The sequence below is a fragment of the Thalassophryne amazonica genome, chromosome 16 (genome assembly GCF_902500255.1).
Source record: "Thalassophryne amazonica chromosome 16, fThaAma1.1, whole genome shotgun sequence".
Lineage (NCBI taxonomy): Eukaryota > Metazoa > Chordata > Actinopteri > Batrachoidiformes > Batrachoididae > Thalassophryne > Thalassophryne amazonica.
In genome coordinates this window covers 38,361,598-38,378,979 of record NC_047118.1, presented here as the reverse complement: position 1 = coordinate 38,378,979, position 17,382 = coordinate 38,361,598, and the positions used below count along the sequence as shown (strand labels likewise).

General features: G+C 41.1%; 1 protein-coding gene across 5 annotated transcripts in view; it reads left to right on the top strand.

Annotated features, from left to right (window-relative positions):
• LOC117527784 (RNA binding protein fox-1 homolog 2-like) overlaps positions 1-17,382 on the top strand; it is a 148,109-nt gene that overhangs the window by 24,800 nt on the left and 105,927 nt on the right. For all 5 annotated transcript variants that reach the window (XR_004565604.1, XM_034190278.1, XM_034190277.1 and 2 more), the window contains exon 2: positions 16,784-16,834. Coding sequence is in view for 4 of the 5 variants with exons in the window: in XM_034190278.1 (XP_034046169.1) it covers positions 16,784-16,834 (51 nt within the window). In the remaining variant the exon portion in view is untranslated. The remainder of the gene's footprint in view (positions 1-16,783; positions 16,835-17,382) is intronic.

Sequence of the window (17,382 nt, the reverse complement as noted above, 5' to 3'; positions counted from 1 at the left end):
TTCTATTAGGTGATTCAAATTACATAATTTCTTGAAAGTGGTGTCCTGTTTTATGAGGAAATCAAGTTGCATTGCTATTGTATTTATTGGCTCGCCGCAGCCCAGTTCGCACCAGGCCATTATGACCTGAGCAGCACAGAAACTCTACCCAGAACACTTGTCCACAGTGAACTCTGAATCCCCACCAGCGTGCATTTGATTCATGAACGGCCAACGCATCTCAGAGTGCAAAAAAATCTTGATTTATGTGTGAAACAGCTGTCTGACACACCGTAGAGTACATATTCATCAGTGCTCAAGTGAATCTCAGTATCATCTCGTCATTATTTCTTTCTTGTGTCTACTTGAAACGGAGGCGAGTAACGTAATACTCAGATTAGGTCTACAACAAATACAGAGCACCTTCTGCTGAATAAAAGCAGTACTACATTCTGTCCACCTTCTCTAGATTGCATTTGTCGAATTTGAATTATATTGATTATGGGTGTTGGAAAAAAATTTATTTATGTCAGAATCTTATTCTTACCAACTTTAGCAGCTAAAGTTGGTAAGAATAAGCTAATAGCTTATCCTGAATGATTCAAAATCAACTCAAAACATTTAAAAGCAGATTTTTAAAACCATGCTGTCTGTTTTGTTTTTTCTCCTCACTGCTGTTGTGTGAGTTGCTCCTGTTCCTGTTTCCTGCTGTCTGCAGGAGGCGGAGTCAGTGTCCTCTGTGTGTGACCTTAGACTGTGTGAGGGGCCCTTAGAGTGAGTGGACACACGCAATAATGAGCCACCCTACATCACTCCATCTGGAACATATTGAAAAATAAATGGAATTTGTTTACTTACTGTTTTTCTTTCAAACTAGGATTCTAAAACCCAGAGCATACGATCCACATTTGTGTTGTGAATCACTGTCTTTGTATTGGATCAGATTGCATCAGAGTCGAGACAGACAATGTGACCAAATAGAGATGCTGCCTATGATGATTTTTTAATCTTTACAGAATGACGCTTTATGACATGCTATATAATTTGTGCAAAAATCAAAGCTAAAGGTGACAAAATAATGAAGACAGTCTGGCACAACGCATTGCGTGACAAGTTTTAAAAAAAATACACGCTCCAGATTAAATTTATCCAATGCTAATGACAAGAACTGTAATCCAATTCAAATACATTTAATGAAAAAAGAAGGGTTACATTTACACAACTCTCTGATGCTCACAAATGAAAGGTACTATGTGTAAATTTTTGAACACAGTAGAAAATGCTGTATAGGCCCTGAGGCTGTTGGTGCCAATGCTTATCTCGGGATTCTGTAGCATCAAGCAGATGAGAGTCTACAACTTCACCTGGACAGGATGCCAGTCTGACACAGGCTACTTCCCCAGCCAATGGTGGTACCCATTCACAGCTGGGTGGACTGAGACAGCGTAGATTAAGTGTCTTGTCCAAGGGCACAGACGGGTATCATGAGTGAGATTTGAACCCAGGTCTACATATTGGTAGGCCAGCTCTTTATCCACTCAGCCACCTGCTCAACAAATACTATATCCATCCAGTATTAATGTGTTTCTAACATTTTAAATGTTGTTTATGACTAATGTATGACATGAAATATAACATAAAATAATGAAATAGGAAGTTTGCATCATATTTAACATTAAATTAAGTTGGCTCAAGTTGTGGGTCTTACAATAGATAAAAATCATTACAAATCTTGAATTATTTATTTTATTTTATTTTCTGTTTTACAAATTTCCAGCCAATTCTTAACATGCAAAAAGAATAACTAGATCAAAACTTGTTTCATTTAAAAAAAACCTGTGCCCCTACAGCGACATGGAAAATAAATACCTTTAGTCTTTACCTTTACTTTTGTTTATATTGCCTTTTTCAAATATAAAACTACAATAAACGTAGACACACTTTGCTTTCATGGCATCATTTGCAACACCACCTTTCTTAGCACACTGCAGCTCGCTTAGGTAGCTTCTGAAATTAGCAGCTATATGTACTAAGTTAATTTAGAATCAAAAATTGATATTGCATCAAGTCGTGACCCCATGAATCAGAATGCAGTTACATCGTGAGATACCAAAAAATTCACATCCCTAATGTCAATTCGGGGCTTTAAAAATGCAGTGTTGGGAATCATGAGCTGTCGTCTTTGCTAAGAGCTTGGCCACTTTATCGAGTGGGTAATCGAGCCGAACATGAATATTGTGACCAGGATTAGGGACAAGAGGCAAGAGTCCAAAACACATCGGGAACAGGTCTATTATAATGCCAAGAATGTGGACACAGGTCCTACTTTGGTAGGAACGGATTGTGCATTGCAACTGTGGGAGTATCTGTTGACTTAATTTTTAACAAATAAACAATGATTACAAACAGAAAGAAGCAGCTTGGATTGAAGATTAAAAAAAGTGTGGTTTATGTTCAATAAAATGTATTGATATAATAAAGAGTAGGGATGAGTATCAAAAACCGGTTCCTGTTAACAATCAATAAGAAACTATTCGATCCACCAACATCAGTAGCCTTTTTGCTTAACGATTCCCTTGTCAGATCTAAAGTTCACATTACACCGGCGCGGCCATTGTTTTTGAGGGTGTATATCGGGAAAATGATCATTTCTCTGTTGATTGCAGGCACGCTGTTTGAGAAGCTGCGACGCAAAGCAGTCTCAGAAGCAGCGAAAAGCAAGCAACGGGTCTGCAATTTCTTCATTAACCTCAAAGCCATTTAAAGTTGTCAATCGTGAGTCACCTTTGTATTGATTAAAGTCACTAACTGGGACTCTTTTCTTGTTGCGGGCAAGAATCGTTTTCCGTTCCACATTGGGGTTTTCTCTGATGGTGCTCCGGCGTGAGCTGATCCCGCTTCACCGGTTGGTAAACTGCAGCTCAGGTAAAGGAAATAATAATATCCTCTGTTTTGTGGGACTAACTGCACAGCTCCAAACACGGCAGGGCTCTGATAGAGATATAGTGATCATATACATATTTTATGTCCAGAGATGAAGGATTTAGTGACCAATTTCATATTTCTTTACTTAAAGACTCAAAAAAATGTTGTTGACATGGAAAACCTATAAAGCCTACTTTTAATACACAGAAAATTTCTAAACTGTTGAGGTTGCCATTATCATACAGGTGTGCTCAAAAGTTTACATACCCTGGCAGAATTTTTGCTTTTTTTGGCCATTGTTAAGAGAATATGAATGACAACACAAAAACTTTTTTTTTCACTCATGGTTAGTGGTTGGGTGAAGCCATTTATTGTCGAACAACTGTGTTTCCTCTTTTTGAATCAAAATGACAAGAGAACTACCCAAATGACCCTGATCCAAAGTTTACATACCCCTGTTCTTAATACTATGTATTGCCCCTTTAACATCAATGACAGCTTGGAGTCTTTTGTGGTAGTTTTGGATGAGGCTCTCTGATGGTAAAGCTGCCACTGAATATGTCTTGGAGTTTATTTATATTAATTACAAAGAAATACAAACACTGTGGCACTTTATGGTAAATCTGCATGGAGTAGACAGTTCTCAAAAACTGAGTGACTGTGCAAGAAGGATAAGAGTGAGGAAAGCCACCAAGACACCCAGACAACCCAGTTGAAGTTATGGGCTTATGTGGCTGTGATTGGAGAAATTATGCACAGTGCAAGCTTTGCATTTTGCATCACTACTCTTAGCTTCATAGTGGAGTAGAGCAGAGAAGGATTTTCTTTCACCAAAACAGATCAAATCCAGGCTTGCATCGCAGATGTACCTTCTGGCAGTTTGTAGCTATACTTTCAGGTCTTCTTTTTAAGAAAATCCTCCTCTATACCACTTCATCATGAAGATGGATAACTGGTGATACAAAATGCAAAGCTTGCACTGTGCATAATTGCTCTAATCACAGCCACGTAAGCCTATAACTTCTTCTGGGTTGTCTGGGTGTTCTGGTGGCTTTCCTCACTCTTCTACTTCTTGCACAGTCACTCAGTTTTTGAGAACTTATTACCACCCTTGAAAAATGTCAGCTACCTATTTTCTAAACGCTGCCCAATCTAGAGCGTGTGGATCCCCACAGGCAACATGCTAGTGTGTGTGTGTGTGTGTGTGTGTGTGTGTGTGTGTGTGTGTGTGTGTGTGTGTGTGAGAGAGAGAGTACATATATATATATAAAACATTGCGAGAGCATAATTCTGAAACATGTTCAGGCCTGTGCCATATAATGACACTCGCGTGTTAACACTGCCCGTGTGGTCATCACAAAGATATCCCTACCCCACCTTACATGCTTGACTTCTCCCCGAGGCTGCCCCCAAACTGTCAAATGTGCGTCCATCTCGACTATGCATAAAGTGAAATGTCAATTGAGCATTTGAGTAGGTTATCTGTTACATACTGCCACAGTTGTTATGGTTTCTGCAGCTGCAGAAGAGAAAAATTGAACTAATTCTTTGAGTTTAATGCATTGCTCCATTTTTTTTTTAAATTACTCTGAAATAGCAGATGATCTGAACAAGGCACATGTCCACATCCAGTAAACGTGTCCAGACATCTCCAGTCCACACACACTCGTGCAGCGTCTGTTTAACCACTTATCTGACGGGACGTAGGACGAAACAGTCGTGACCCACGGCGGTCCTCTGGTTGACAGCTGCAACACAATAGCTCTTGGAATCAATTAATACAGGCAGAGAAAGTTACCTCCATAGAAGTACGATATCTCGGAAACGAGGTGGAGATGATGTCTGGTCTTTATGGAGTGAGATGATGTAGAGTAGATGGGTGACAGCTGTCAAGAGATAATGAGTGACAGCTGTCACCCCCGGCGGTGTCCGTGGCGGCAGCGCCCTCTCGTGCCTGAAGCCCGCACTTCAGGCAGGGCACCCTCTGGTGGTGGGCCAGCAGTACCTCCTCTTCTGGCGGCCCACACAACAGATATGTCAACATCAAGTATAACTCCAGACATCTCCACATTTACTCACGGACTGTTCGTTCGCGAGCGCACACACGCATGCAGCTCATGGTCAAAGGAAGAAAGATAAACTATAACAGAAATCAGAGTGCAGACCTGCAGCCCTGCACAAGAACAAATATAAACAAGAAGAGAAATCCTAGTGCAGAGTCTGGCTGCAGCCAAACTGTCTGCAGATCCTCCTCTGCGTTCTCACCTCCTCTCTGCCCCCCTGCTGTGCACACCTGGCGCAGACATTCCTGCAGCGTCATGACGCTGCACGAAGCAACTCGAAGCAGCCCCGGTGTGAAAGGAATTTGTTCTTAAGAACAGCTCGCGAATGAGACTTTTAGCACATAGCCAAGATATCAAAGGAGTGCCTTCAGGACAACTCTCTGAATGTCCTCGAGTGGCCCAGCCAGAGACCAGACCGTAATCTGAATGAACGTCGCCATAGAGGTCTGCCACGCTGCCACATGGAAGCAACCCAGTATCCAGATGATGTAGCTCAACGCCACAAAAGCGCGAGGGACGCAAAGGACGAAGCGAATCGGATGCCAAGAATTAACATGTTTAATGTTTTCTGCGTCCAGCACAGGATGCAGAAAGGAAGTCCTTTCAACGCATTTCAGGGCAACGCGACAATACTCAACATGACTGGAAGCCACACCTTCACAATACAACGTTACCTGATGCCAGTTTATGATTCCTGCTGTGTTCCATTGTTCCCGAAGTATAAATCACACAGGATTGTTTTTATACCGTGTACACAATCCAGTGAAACTACACGCTCATCTCTCACAAATGTGTTTAAATAAAGTCCATAAAAGTCCTGCTTACAGACTGATTGTCTGAGACAGGACATGTCCACATCCAGGAAAATGTCCGGACATCTCCAGTCCACTCACGGATGATTCGTTCGCGTGCGCACATGAACAATTAAAATAAAGAAAAATCCCTGCTCTCCCCTCAAACTCTCTCATCATTGTGTTAAATAAAAGACAAAAAAGGACATAACTCCTGCTCACAGACTGATTGCCAGAGACAGGACATGTCCACATCAAGTATGCCAAACTGCAGACAAACTGTGCACTCTACTTTCTCTGTGCAGAGGACCTGCAGGCTACGTCCTCACCTCCTCTCTGCCGCCTTTGCTGCGCGCACCTGATGCAGACATTCCTGCGTTGTCATGATGCCACATGAAGCAACTCGAAGCAGCCCCGGTGTGAAAGGAATTTGTTCTTAAGAACAGCTCGCGAATGAGACTTTAAGCACATAGCCAAGATATCAAAGGAGTGGCTTCAGGACAGCTCTCTGAATGTCCTCGAGTGGCCCAGCCAGAGACCAGACCGTAATCTGAATGAACATCGCCAAAGAGGTCTGAAAATGGCTGTGCACCGATGCTCCCCATCCAACCTGATGGAGCTCGAGAGATGCTGCATAGAGGAATGGGCAAAACTGCCCAAAGATAGGTGCACCAAGTTTGTAGCATTGTATTCAGGAGGACTTGAGGCTGCAGTTGCTGTCAAAAGTGCATCAACATCAACAAAGTATTGAGCAATGGATGTGAATACTTAAGTACATGTGATTTGTTATTTTTATTTATTTATTTTTAATAAATTTGCAAAACTTAAACATTTTTTCTTCTTGTCATTATGGGGTGTTGTGAGTAGAATTTTGAGGACAAAAATATTACTCCATTTTGGAATAAGGCTGTAAAATAACAGAATGTGGAAAAAGTGAAGCCCTTACTTTGGATACTTTCTGGATGCGCTGTAATGCTCTTGCACCCTGTAGCACACCAGTGTCTCTGTTGCCTCCACAAACTGAAATAATTAAGTCTGTCACCAAACAATGGAGCACACTTAGCAATGTATTTGTAGGAGCAATTAAGATGTTAAGTACAATTCAAAAAGTAAGCACAGAAACACATATCATTTAAAAATGGCTTGTCATTAAGATATTGATTGTGGCATCTTGAAACAAATTCATTTGCACATGTAAAACATGAGCTCCTTAAGAACCTATTGTTACTTCTAATTCTTACTACTTTTTAAACTTGCTTTGATAGGCACAGTATGTTTTTTAGAGGCCACAACTGAATTGCTTGGTAGTAGTAGTAAAAACCGCATGGTGCTGTTGTATTGATGTGTCCTTAACCATCAATAATGCATACCTCTTGAGACGAAGGAACAGAAAAGCTCCGTTCTCAAAACGGTACACGAAAAGCAAATGGCACTCGCCATTGCAGACGTACAGCAGGATGCACTGCTGCCTCATCAGGGCTCGTAACATCAGATCTTAAAGTTCAGAGTCCATTGTATGCCCCCCCCCAAACAAATTGCCAGGTCTTACAAACGTACTTAAACATCCCTTGTTTATTGTTTCAGCATTCTAAAAAGACATCGAGACACAGGGAGGAAGAGAGAGAGAGTGCTTCATGTACTGTTTTGAGAACGGAGTGCATTTCTGAAAATAAGTAAAAGTACTTCATTTAGTCATTTGGAGTCAGTTTGGGTAAATTGTTGGAGTCAGTTTTTCACAGGCTGTGCTCACGTTCACGTGTTCACGTGCAGTCTGACTGACCGAGGATTGCTGCAAATGTGAAATATAAAATTTATGTACTATACTGTAATGTAATTAGTGCTTACACTAGATATAAGGTAATTCAATTTCTAATAACCTGCAATTTTGATATACCTGTTGGCCTCATTTAATGTCACATAGTGCCAAGGAAATAAAATTACATATACTGTCATTCTCCAATTGTAACCATGTTTTGTGTAAATTTGAGTACAGTACAAAACAGTATAAAATAGGTTCACTGCACAAAAAATATTACTTTTAAAAATGAAGATGCCTCATATTAAATCTTAAAATGTTACATTTGTGTTTAGTAGAATTACATTTAATGATTTAGTTCCATAAATGGTAAATGGACTGCATTTATATAACGCTTTTCCATCTGCATCAGATGCTCAAAGCACTTTACAATTATGCCTCACATTCACCCCGATGTCAGGGTGCTGCCATACAAGGCGCTCGCTACACACTGGGAGCAATAGGGGATTAAAGGCCTTGCCCAAGGGCCCTTAGTGATTTTCCAGTCAGGCAGGGATTTGAACCCATGATCTTCTGGACTCAAGCCAAACACCTTAACCACTAGACCATCACCTCCCCCATAATCACCTATATTTGCTTGCCAGTGTTTTATTTGGGCAAATAGGCTATTTTAAAATCTCATGTGGCTTTTTTGAAGAAAAGGACTTCTCAGAAATATTTATACCAGAGCTAGTCAGATTCAAGCTGCATTTGCATTCAGACTGCATTGAATCCAGTTCAGATCTGGCTCGAAAACAATCCGACTTAAGTCGGATTTGTGCCATTCAGATTCAGGAAAACCTATGTAGGTTAAGCAGGAGATGACTGTATCCTGCTTAAGCCGCATTGCAAACCTCAGTTTGAACGGGGTAATGGGTAACTTTAGATCTTATTTGATAATCCTGGAGCTGGTCATTGTCTGACTCTTTGCCATTCTTCAAGCCATTCAAATGGTGGTTTTCCATTTTCTTCCACATCTTTCTGGTTTTGGTTGACATTTTAAAGATTTTGAGATTGGTTTATTTGAGCAGCCTGTAATTTTCTGCACTTCTTTGTTTTCCCATCTCCGATGACCTTTTTTAAATCCAAGTACACTGTTCTTCTGAATAATCTCTGGACCAACCCATTTTACTGACATTTTCAAGGAGAAATCCTCTACAACCAGCATATACAACATTTGCTGCCTTTGTCCTTAAATAAGGGCCACCTGTTTTTCACAGAAAAATGCAGACACTGCTATTATTTTGAACAGCCTAATATTCGTTTCTTTACTTTCTGTGAAGGAATATAAAATTTGATTCATTTTTCTGCATGTTTTGTAGCAGGGGTGGTGGCCAAGTGGTTAATGCGCTTGGTTTCAGTTCAGAAGGTTTCGGGTTCAAATCCCACCTCTGCCACATTTCTCCATGTAATGTGGAGTTGCGTCAAGAAGGGCATCCGGCGTAAAACCTGTTCCAATTCAACATGCAGATCCACCTTGGATTTGCTGTGGCGACCCTGAGTGCAAACAAGGGAGCAGCCGAAGGGACTTACTTTTCTGCATGTTTTGTAGTTTTCCCCATATATTTGTATGTATGGATATAAAAGCTATTACAAGGGTTTTGAGCTTTACTTACTTTTTTAAATGCACTGCAATTGTTTTGAACACAATTGTAAATGTAAAGGAATCTTGACATTTGCATGAATTTGATCCCCGCACTGCTGAGCAATTTGTTGTGCCAATGTGGCCTGCTTTGTCCCGCTGGACACCATGTTATATAAAATAATCATTTCATAGCCGATGACTCATTTGCTCTCAGAACTTGACTGATGAAATCATTCTCTCATCACTCCCAAAAACACACAAATTATCTACAGCTACAGGTTGTCTCGTGCTTTGGAGAACGCATTTGGAATCTTGTCTCGAAGGTAATTATTTATAATATATGTTACATTTTCATTCCTTCTTATGAGTTAGATAATGTATCTGTAAAGTTATGTTTATTATAGATCTAACATCTCGTCATAATCGTTCAGATGCTCTCTGCGCAATGACACACATTGACGCGTAGTGTTTTTGAATAGGTTGCATGATATATTCAGGACTAGTTCATACAAGTGGCATGAAATTAATGCATGCCAGAAATTGTGAACATTTCAAAACTTTCTTTGTGCACTGGCACGCAGCTGTGCACAGTTTACAATGGTTTATGATGAGTTTACTCATTGGCACCCCAGATTGTGTGCCGGTGCACGGATCAGATTTGTGCAATTGTCAACGTGCCTTAAGGATCATTACTTTTTGAAAAAATTAGGATTTTCTGTATCATCCCAACTTTTTTTCTGATTTGGAGTTGTAATTGAGCCCCATGACACTGAGCCCCTCTCTCGTAAAAAAAATGTTACAAACTGTGAACTCAAACCCATGGTACATGCTGAACCATGATTTTTATTTGTTTATTTTTGTACTGTTACACCCCTTGTCAGTAATTTTTGGTCATCGCCACTGTTATGGCTCTGTCTTGGGGGTTGAGCTGGAGTCTGTGGTGCATGTGACTGAGAGGAGGTTGTTGAGGAAACTGCTCAGCATCCTGGACAACACCTCCCACCCCCTGCACACCCCTTCTGCAGGATGAATTCGTAATGAACAGAGTTAATTCAGTTACTCAGAGTTATGTAAAATATTATCAAACATCAAACATATAATCAGATATCTTCCAGTCAAATTTGTTGTACTTATTGTAAAATTTTAAAAAAGTTAACTGTCTACTGTTTTGGTGCTCTGGCAAAATAATTTGCTTTGGGATATGTAAAGTTGATGTTATCTTATGGATTTGGTTAACTGTCAGGATGTGTGTGTGTTTTTTTTTTTTTGTCTTTAGTGTTTTTCTATGTTGGCCATGTTGGTGATAGCATGTATTTGGTGAAACAATTGTCACCATAAACCAAATGCAGACACTTTGGAGGTCCTCAGGCTGTTCTGGTAGGCGTTTGCGGTGGCCTTCCTAATTACGCCCACCCTCCCTCCTCTCCCCATCTCTATCGCTCTTCCTTCTCACCATCTGTTGACCTCATGTCAGTTTTCCTACCATCACCACTGCTGTGCCTTTTACTTCTCATGCTTCTACACATTTGCTCCAGCAACTCCTCAACTTATCTCCATCTCCTGAAATACCATGTTGCAAAGAGAGACAAAACAAGAAAAATGCCCTTTTGATTAACCCGCTCTGTGAAGTTAGGAAAGAGGGCAGAGAAAGTGTGTGATTCTGGAGCTCTTGTAGTCATATCATCAAAGGTTCCACGTCACACACGAATTACATGGATTTAACTTAATGGAGAGTTGCAAAAGTACATCTTGAATGTCCAGCTTTGAACCTGGATTGGTGCCTTTTAAGCATTTTAAAACGCCAACTGTTTTTGAGAACATTTAACATATAGAAGCATGTCACTTGAAAGCAATGTCATATGACATGGCGAATGTGTGTGCCTTTGTTTGAATGCGAGTAAATGAGTGTCTAAAAGCGTAGGTATCAAGTTCAGACCCCCACTCCCTTCCCCCACCCCTTAAGAAAATATAAATCACATGACATTCCTTATGTATGACTCATTGTCTCCATTTTGAGTGTCTGCTTTATATTTCTTTCCTCTTTCTTGGCTTTGGCTGTCCTTTCTCCACATTCCTTCTCCTGTGTGTCTTTGCCTTTATCCCCCCCCATCATATATTTTCTTTCTCCGGTGTCCTTCCCCTCTTCATCTAGCCTTCTCCCCCTTCTCCTGCAGACAGATTGTTTCCAGATGTTGCTAAAGTCTCCCCTCTCTCCCTCCTGCTCTGTGTAAACTCATCCCTGTCTTTCTTCTTTCCACTGCGGCCTGTCTACTGTAGAAACAACAGCGAGTCTATAATTTGATGGCTGTGGATAATTTGGGGTTACATTTCTCTGGCATTCCAGTGTTCCTCCCAGTTTTGGTTGCTTATGCAGTATCTGGATTCTTGTTTGGTGATTTTAAAACGTGATATAAACACAAACTTTAAAAATATCTATGCATCTATACTTTTTTCATGATTCATTGACAAATTAAGTCATGTGAAATACAGAGCGTAGTCATATCTTCTGTCCCCTATCATTTTAAGAATCCTCTCTTCGTGCTGATGTTGTCCAAGGCTTTGTAGATTTGAGATTTTTCTCTTAAGTCCTTTTTATTCTGCTCCCATCTATGATGTGGTTTGTATCATCAGTATTTAACGTAGTATGTTCCTGAATATATCCCTGTGCATTCCCTCTAAATGCACAAGCTAGAGCAGAGTGTTCCCCCTGGGGACGAGGCATGAGGGGGAAATTAGTTCCAGATGAAACAGGAAGTGAGAGTGAGACAAAGAAAGGGCTGTTTCAGAGAAGGGAATGGGAGGTCGGCCCAGGGTGTGGATATACGTAACACATAAGGTCAATATTTACTGCCTGTGCATCAAAAGGAAAATGTTTCTTTCTCATTAATATTTATTCTTTAGATCTTTTGCCTCACAGTCACCTTGTTCTGAAGCTTCTTCCCTTTTAGCTTCTCTCTGTTCACTCTGTCTCGATCAGGGGTGCCCACACTTTGCAGCTTGCGAGCTGCTTTTAAAATTACCAAGTCAAAATCATCTACATTACAAATGCTAAATATACATTGCCTCATCAATTAAACTTAGTGCTGAACTGGAGTAAAACTTTCCAGACAATGGAATAACGGAGCTGTGCCGTTATACTGCCACCCAGCGCCGCAATACTGAGGCAGAATAAAGGCGCTGCGCTGTTATACTGCCACCCAGCGGCGCTATACTGTGGCAAAATAATGGCTCTGCACCTTTATACTGCCATCCAACACCACTATACTGTGGCGCCATCTTGCAGTGTTTATGTGTGAGACTTGATGGGAATCTGACCACGTGCAAATCCATTTTTACAGGGAAATTTCAGATAAACAACTTCAGCTCTTTATTTTATCCTATTTTACATCCAGACAACACAAACCATGTCTCTGCATTTTTTGTTTTGTTTTGTCTTGACGGTGACCACAGCCCGTACGGGGCGCTGTAAATCACCCGTCCATCCGGGAGGAGGCATGCCGGTGTCGAGCGTAGACACAGGCCGAGGCTGGTGCACAGTGAAAAGTGGCTGCTGCTTTTACTGTGACTGATCAAAACAAACAGTTATCAATTAAAAACGAGTCATCATAACACAACATCAGACTCATGGAAACTTTGCACTTAATCTGTGGCTCCATTCTTAACGTTAGCAAAAACATTCTATTCAAGCACGCGTTGGGATGTTTTCCTCACAGCTACGTAAATGTTGTTGAAAACACTCAAATGTTCTGATTTCAGTGCGGCATGTCCTTTAAAACATAGAAGAATGGAAATAATGCATGCCGCTATCCAGCACCAAAATCTCAAAGAATAAAGTATGCCTCGGCACCTGAAGAATTTCGATTTCCATTCTGCCGTTTTCTTCATAAAATCCTTGCTGTCCCATCACAGGGCCTGCCAACATTGTTGTTGCCTCCAGTCTAATTAGGCCTGAAAACGCTTTGTCGAGTAACTTGAATAATTTGATTACAAAAAATGTTCGAGGCAAATTATGTGCCTCGAAGCTCCATTTAATGTTGTAGTACATATGCCAGGCCTGTGTGTGGCGCTCTAAGGTCCCCAGGAAAATAAACAGAAGAAGACTAGAGCATGTGCACAAGCCGTGTAATAGCTAATCAATGTAGCACCAAAAGCTCCAGCTTTCCAGTGCGACACACAGAGTAAAGTAAAGTCTTTTAAGAGAAAGATGGTCCATGCTGATCATCTGAAATAGCTTACTGCGCATTTAAAGTGAAGCAGTGTGTTTGTTTTTTAAAAAACAACACACCGTTTGGTCCACTGGCTGCTCTCCGCTCTACATGGGGAGTAGCTATTCACCAGGCAGCTGGCTGCTGTCTCTCTCTGCCCGGTGTGAGGGGCTCAGCACGTCCCTCACACCAGGCCAGTCGCACCGCCATCCCTGGCCACACTGACAAACAGTCTCTGAAAGAAGATCGTCTCAGCAGAAGTCCACTCTTTATTCTGTTTTGCTCAGACTCGCACTGAGTGTTTTTGCTTTTTAATTTTCGCTTTTTTGAGCAACACACAACACTTCACAAACACTATAACTTAAATAAAATAATTTTAAAAAACTGACTGCGAGGCTTGCATGTTCAACCTCCAGCTGAAATGCATCTGCTGAATTGCAGAGGAAGAAGGATTAAAAAAAATTCACGCAGGGACCCAGTCCACCAACCTTTAAAAAACAAAACAAAAAAACAAAACAAAAAAACCTTAAAAATGGTTACATTTCCCAAGTGGGGAACCACACATCCCATCTCCATTTCAGCAAAAATGTCAAGACTTTGGCCCGGCCATGGTCGGGCGAATAAGACTGTTTGTGCCTTATTCAGTCTATGATTGGGCGAATAGACATTTTGACACAGCTTTGCCTCCCCGATCGCGTGCGCATAGACTCGGCACTCTACGTGCACTTTAAGTCAAGTTTTCATCGACAGGGTGCAGAATGGATTTATCAGTGCGGCTTTTGTGGAAAAGCTGCAATCCAGAGCCCAGTTTTTCCACAGGCTGTGCTCACGTTCACGTGCAGCCTGACAGACTGAGGATTACACCAACTGCCTGCGCTTACGGTCTGGTGTCAGGAGAGTGCTAGTGTGCCTTAATTGAAAGAGTGGCATCAACTCAGAACATGATGCCATTTTGGGTCCAACTGCTCTGAATTAGTGAGTGGAACTTTAATGTTTTAAACATTTTTAAAAATAATTTAACCACATACAGCAACACATCCAGGTGCAGGTGCTGTCAAAATAAATGTAAAAAAATAGTTAAGCTATCAAATTGACTTAAATTTACAATTTATGATGATATATTTAATTAATTTAAAGCCTGATTTATGCAGCTGCTGCTCTGTAACTTCGTGTCATGCAATGATATGCGTGACAGTTTTAAAGTTCTCCATCTCTGGATTATACTTTATTCTGGATTAATTTGACTCTCAACAAGCTTTTCTTGCTACAATCATCACCTCCATATCAAAGATAAGCTGTACAATTTCCTTTTTTACTGACTTCCTGCTGTAAATGCGCAGACTTTTCTGATCCATTTTTAATCAGCATGCACACTACAAATACTATTATAATATGATGGCAGACAAAGGAGTAAAAGCAGAAAATGTGAAATCACAACCTTTTGCTGTGTCTGATTTAACAGGTGCACGTCAGGCTTCAGGTCCCAGTCTGAGCACGGTGTGGTGGTGGTGTTGGTGGTGGAGGGGGGTTGGGCTTTTAGTCAGGGAAATGACTCCGGCCCCACTTTGCTCAAATCGAGTGCCAGAGCGCTGAACTTGTACCTCTGTTACTGTGCATGTCGAGACTGCTTTGGGTTTTTAATGGAAATACATTACAATCGGACAGGCAGTTTATCTGACGTGAGTGAAAATCTGTACAAAATCCGTTATATACGGTATTTATTACATGGAAAATAATTCAAAAACTTTTTTGTCCGGTGACGGCGAATATCTGGTTTATACGATGATGGTTTAGGTGAGTTTTACTGTACACGGGACTGAACAATAAATTTACCTCTCAAAGCTTTGATGATGAAGTTGGCTTCCATCCCACATGGCTGACTTCATTTTCCCCAGTTTTTCTTCTGTTCGGATCTGAAGGGACTCTGTACATCTTGAAGCCCCTGTTGTGTCTATTTGTGCATCCAAATGCACAACAACCCATCATTTTCAGCGAGTAAATAAATAAAATAGCTAGATTTACATGCAGACAGATTAATAGCAAATGCTATTTTGAACCCAAGATGGCACCATGAGTATAAAATAAATATGAAAATAAATAATTACCCAGGAAAACAGAAAGGGATGCACTAAATTTGACAGTCTGTGTGATGGTGCAATTACATTGTGCCATTGCTTAGGGAGAGCCCTGGACTGTTGATGTTGTTTAAAAATGCAAAATTACTTTTTTGTGTATATATATGCACACGTGTGTGTGTGTGTATATATATATATATATAATATATATATAATATATATATATATATATATATATATATATAGTATACACCCACGTGTGTGTGTCAAAAGGTAAAGAATTTCAGACTGAGGCGCATCTCTCTGGATTTTGGTCTGGCTGGCTGCTTCGGCACCGCCTGGCCTCACTGATAAACAGTCGCCGAAAAAAGCTCCTTCCAGCGAGGTGAAATCAGCAGGGTCACTTGTTCTTCTGCTTTTTGCAGACTGAGTGCTTCGCTTTAATTCTTTTTTTCGGGAACATACAAGTCTTAACAAACATGGCAATGGTGAAACTTGTTCAGCTTCCAGAAAACAAATGGAGTAATGTAGGAAACTCTGCCCGTATGCTCACTCTGCGCTGCGGCAACTTGCATGGTGCACGCACTCTGGAAGGCTGTCAAGACATGCTTCAGTGTATGTTTCCTATATGTTGACCAACGTGATCAAGGCAACACAAAGCCAATTGAATGTCATTGTGCACATTTTCAGTGGAGATGCTTGCTGTAAGTGTGCTTCCTTGTTTGAAAAATTGTGTAAAGCCAGTCAAATACATGAAGAAAGTATAGGAGGAACATTTCTGTAGCCACCCTTGACACAAATCCAACAATGCACACTTATGTGAAAAGGCACATACAAATCTTCCTTTGCCCCCTTCAACCTGCCCCTCTCCTCTTCTCCACATCCCTCTTTCCCTGTTGCTGCAGGAGGGCCGACTTATGAGTCTCTCTCGGGGGTTATGTTTTTTCTGCAAGGCATGCCAAGAGGCTAAGCTATGCTGGTGTCATCTCTTTCACTGTTGTTAAAATATCTTCATTTGGATAACTTTCCTCATTGTTTCAAATCAACTCCTTTGTCCACTTTGACATCATGATGCATTTTATTTTCTGGGGGGTAGGGGTTTTAGGAAATCCATTGCACCCTTTTACGATTATCTGTCTGTTGTTCATCATCTCTGATATAGGAAAAAAAAATGGTACCACACCAACTTGCTGATAGTTATTTCAAGGTCTTTAATAATTATTTCAGCAAAAAAGTTATGTTGCTAATACAGTGAAGAATGCATGTTTCAGTGAAATGTGAAAGCTTGGACTGTCACACTGCATCCACTAATTTTCAAAACGCGGTCACTTATGCTGATCTCTTCCCTCCTGTTGTCTATTGCAGAACAATGAGCCCTTAAACCCTGGTTTCCATGGATACCCATCTCACAGTCAGGTAAGAGATAAGCAACTGTTTACAAACCTCTCCGTAAATAAATTAAAAGTAATGTTATGTAAAATGTTTGTTGGGAAAGTGTAGTGACACGGACCCACAACAGGGGGCGTAAATGAACGGACAATGAAAGAGTCGAATATGAACACTTTACTGTTGTGAATGAGCACAACCACAATACAGAGGAATACAGAATTTTGCAAACAGTCAATCCACAAAGGTGACATGTGGGCAGGCTCGAGGATAGAAGACGTCTGTCCCAAGAAGAACTGGAACCACACGATTTCCTCCGCCACCGAACCCGGAGAATACTGGAGCCGCCAAGTCCTGAGTCCCCAGGTGGCCACCGTCCCCGAATGTCGGATCTGGTACTGCTGGCGAGGAGCAGAAACAATAAGATGTGGGTGTGTGCACACCCAGTAACAACAATGGTGGAGATTCCACCTCCACCTCTCACACACACTCGTGCAGCTCCTGTCTCAAACACTTATCTGGCTGGGGTGTGAAGCGAAGCCGTCGCTGATTACGCCAATCTCCCAGATAAGGCACTC